We start from the raw sequence: 4038 nt of genomic DNA, 5'->3' as shown, positions 1-4038 counted from the left end.
CTAGAACTTGGACCAAGTTCTAGCATCGTGGACATTGGACTTTACGACACTCGTTATCCTTTTGATGAACGTGTGCTCCAGTTTCGAACATTTCTCTTAAAATAGCTGAGGGGATATACAGTTTAGCTTATTGTTCTTTTGATTAGAAATTTTGACCAAGTTTGATCAAGTGAAACTTTCGTCAAGAGTATATACTCGAAAATTGACAATCTCTTTTTGAAATTAATTATTACCAAGGTATTTCCATGTCGCTTGACGCTTCAAGTTTTCAAATTTGTGTAAAAGCGCGACGGTACTTCTCCTTGTAATCAGCATACTCGTCCTGCGGATCCAAACTATTCAATAATGCTAAACATAAAACACGTATCTTTCAGTCGCTTCTTCAAATTTTTATCCCATCTTTACATTTGGTCAAATATATTAATGTCACATTTTATATGGGCCGAGTCCCTTCTCTTTATTATTTTCAGTGAGCGAGCGTACAGGGATTTTATCTTGGAAATAATTTTCTCCAGGTGGTCGCTCAACGCCACAACTTCGCCGTGTTCGGTGTCTCGCAGCCAATTAGTCCTTCAGTTTCTGAGTGGCTAATTGATCCTGTTGCCTCAGTCTGTCGTAGTCTCCAACGATCTCGGAGTTTAGTTCTAATCGAGTCACCAAGCCAGTCACTCTTTACATTACCAACACTAAAACATGGATCGGCTCGGCAATTCTGCAACATTACTGATTCATCATTGTTACAACCGATTAATCGACAAATGTAAATGTCCTTATTAAGGGATTAACACTACATTTGTATACTACAGTTACAATGACGTATCTATTATTCTGTTAGCTGCAAAGAATGGAGACGTCGGGTGATCATTGCAATAAACCATATTTATTTGGATAATAATTAGAATAGGTAAATACAATAAAGAATGCTTTTAGCAGGCCAATTTCCCAGTAATGCTCATGAACTCTATGAATGTCTTCTTTTACCTGAAATGGATGCATTTCAAGATATACGCGCACCATTAAAAAGTGTCGATAACGATATTAAGGAAATTATCTTCTGATAAATGCATATTTGCATCGTTAAAACAATTAAAAGTATTGCGAATATACTGTACATAGATAAATCACGCTAAACTCTTAGGAACGGTTAAAATTTCTTTCTCTCTCTCCTTCTTTTTTTTCCCTTTCTTTCTTTCTTCATTCACGTGTCAACGGCATTCAATTATGTCGTTTCTCATCAGTCTAAAACAACGAAAATCCTATATCTATTTGCGTATAACTTGAGATTGCATTTGCACGATGCTGTTTGAGAGGAAAATGATTATCCATCCCGGATATTACGGCTCGGACCAGTGTTTCTTGTTATCCGTCGCGCTTGTGTATGTGTGTAGTACGTGTGTTGGGTGGATGGTGTGTATACGGTGTATGCATATGCTTTAAATGGCATCGATATCGAAGTCATCCTCGGAATCATTGTTTACGGCGGCAGCGACTGTGGTGGCGGCGGCAGGTTTTGGCGTGGCCGGCGGCTGCTTTTTCAGGGATTCCTGCTTGGCTCTATCGTCGTATTCGATCTAAAATGAAAAATTTTTAACATCAAACACATGCCATAATAAAGTTAGTGTACGAAAATAGTTTGAAGAGTATAAATAATGCAGGGATAAAGACAAAAATTTATAAACAGGGCATTGAAATTAAGTGGATTAACCGAATAAATAAGTAAAACAAGAGAAGCTTTTATTATACTTAATTAGTAATAGAAAAACTTAATAAAATGAATAGCATTTCTCTTCTCTTTATTTCTCAGAAACACAAGAGATTACCTGCACATCGTCATCTTCTTCCTCGGATTCAGACTCCTCTTCCTCGGCAACTTTCAACCATGTTAAAAATGGAGCGGCTCGATCGTGTATCTCTTGCGACAGGTCCTTTGAGACGTACTTCTTGCTGACTTTACTCGACCACTCATCGAACGCCTTCTCCTCCAGGATATCAGCGTCGTAAAACAACTAGGAGTGCAAATATTTTAAGTAACGTAACAAGCCAATGGCGATATCTAAGAATTACATATATTAATATTTCTTTATTCAATTTTCTAATAATATTTTTCCAGATATCTCCTAACGACTGCCAAGGAGTTAATTCTTTTTACCTTGAGGATTCCGGGAACCTTTGGCATGAGCGCATCCTTATGCAGCGCGATCACCTGCTCGATTCCCCTGATCAAATATTTCTGCGCCTTAATGTCGTCGTGAGTGAAGCGCAGCAGTAGCACCCGATATTTTTTCGCCTGTGCGGCGATTCCCTGGTCGAACAGCAACTCGGCAAGGATCAACGGCGCCTTGGTCTTAACCTCGAGACGTTCTGCCTCGGCTACGAGCTCCTTGTGATTGTTGTCGAGCTGGCCGGCGTCGCGACGGCACTTAACCAGTTTGTAGAACATGTCCATGCGCTCCTTTTCGCTCTTGTCGAGGTCATCGCTGATGGTCATACCTTTCGCACCATCCGTCAGGTCTTGGAGACGAGCTCTGACCGCCTCCTCGGACACATCCACCGCCCATTTATCGTCGTCGTTGATTGTTCTCTCCGGCGGTGGTTCTACCACGATGTCTGCAGAGTTGTTGACGTCATTTTCCGGCGAGCCAGATCGATCGTTGCCGTTAGTGGTGGCCGTGGCCACGGCGATCGTAGTCGAGGCGTCGCCATTGGCGCGTTTCGAGCGTTTGCCGCGTTTACCCTCCGTCAATGAGCTGCCCTGCACCGCCGGATTCAAGCTCGGCGGGTTTTTCAGGATGTACGTGTTCAACTTATGATTACTCTCAAGAAGGCCATGATGTCCGCACGCCTTGCAACCCTGCGAGATCGTGCCTTTCTTCGAGCTAACCATCAATTCGGTCTCCGGATTGTCGCAGGCCGGGCAAAGGACATACTTTCGGATGAAACCATCCAGCAGGTCCTGCAGCTTCGTCGCGTCGTGCGAGCCGTTGACGATGAAACGCTCGTTTTTGAAGTCGAACTGCGTCTGGGCGCCCAACTCGCAACCGAAATACTTGGTCGGGTACGTAGCCGGACGACCGATCGCCTTCGCCACATCCACCATATTAACGATCACCGTCTTAATACCGTTCCCCTTGCCTTCCACCTTCGCCTGGATCCGCGGCATCTTGTAGCGATAAAAGGCGTCGCTGACATTGCGATTGACGTTCAAGCTCCCCATGGTGAATGATGTTTCCGTCTTCTCTTGCTCTTAACGAACTTAACTTCTCCGATCGACTTCCGTGATCTCTGACGAGACGTCGTTGTGAAAGTATTAACGAATCGCAACGAAAAGATCGGCCCTTAAACAGCTCGCGAGATGTCGTTGGATCTGTTCCAGCTCGATCTTTCTTTCTCCTCTTTCTCAGGTGGGCAACGTCTTCGTCCTGGTTCTTCTAGATCCCCGCTGTCGCACGTTTCCAGCCAGCGGCAGTTTGGTAGCCGGCGGTAGCCAGTAGCAGGCAATGGACGCTACCTGCTCGTGGTAGCTCGTAACAGCGGCGTGTCGAGTCAGGGTGGTACTTCCTCTTCTCAGGCTTGTAGTCCTTATTAGCGGTAAGGCGTGCCGCGCCGCTACCCGCTGACGCCAGTCACGTTTCTCTGAATGGCTGTAACTTCCGATGCCTATTACTGTAAAGAAGAAGAAACTCACCTTTAACACCGCAGTAACTCAAACTGCTACTGATCTTTAATCTTTAATCAGTATTAAATGAAGCTGTTGGGCTTTTTGTAACAACGTTGTATTTCAATAGACACAATTCTTTTCCAATTGCCTCAACGTCCCCCTCCCTTTTAATGTCCCCTTTTCTTAGAATGCCAGATTTGAGCAGGAATTACAGTACACTTTCTAAAGACGCTATCAATTTGATCGACAAAATTAAAGATAAAAAAAATGACACTAACCAGACTGACTGACAAACCTGGAAAATTTTGAGGTCCTGTGCTTGGGCAGGACCAGGTGGAGGTTTAGGAATCGTTGGGTGGTATCTTGATGCCTCGGGTGTT

At 44.1% G+C, this 4038-nt stretch overlaps 1 protein-coding gene across 1 annotated transcript; it reads right to left on the bottom strand.

The window, feature by feature from the left end:
- Nucleotides 1-858: 858 nt before the first annotated feature.
- Nucleotides 859-4038, bottom strand: LOC105567567 (eukaryotic translation initiation factor 5). The gene is made up of 4 exons (XM_012022515.1): nt 3954-4038; nt 2150-3663; nt 1821-2006; nt 859-1571 (listed from the first exon to the last, which is right to left on the bottom strand). The coding sequence occupies exons 2-4, from the start codon at nt 3212-3214 to the stop codon at nt 1434-1436; spliced, it is 1389 nt and encodes a 462-aa protein (XP_011877905.1). The 5' UTR covers nt 3215-3663; nt 3954-4038; the 3' UTR covers nt 859-1433.

This window comes from Vollenhovia emeryi, unplaced genomic scaffold (genome assembly GCF_000949405.1).
Source record: "Vollenhovia emeryi isolate VEMERY1.0 unplaced genomic scaffold, V.emery_V1.0 DF939136.1, whole genome shotgun sequence".
Classification (NCBI taxonomy): domain Eukaryota; kingdom Metazoa; phylum Arthropoda; class Insecta; order Hymenoptera; family Formicidae; genus Vollenhovia; species Vollenhovia emeryi.
Note: the sequence above shows the minus strand (reverse complement) of the source record. Positions and strands in the feature narration are given on the sequence as shown.

Excerpts from the sequence above, each read along its gene's own strand:
- LOC105567567 (XM_012022515.1), bottom strand. The coding sequence starts at position 3,214 with ATGGGGAGCTTGAACGTCAATCGCAATGTCAGCGACGCCTTTTATCGC. Across the intron at positions 2,007-2,149 it reads AGGTTCCCGGAATCCTCAAG|TTGTTTTACGACGCTGATAT; the intron begins GTAAAAAGAATT and ends TTGCACTCCTAG. Across the intron at positions 1,572-1,820 it reads AAGAAGATGACGATGTGCAG|ATCGAATACGACGATAGAGC; the intron begins GTAATCTCTTGT and ends TTTTCATTTTAG.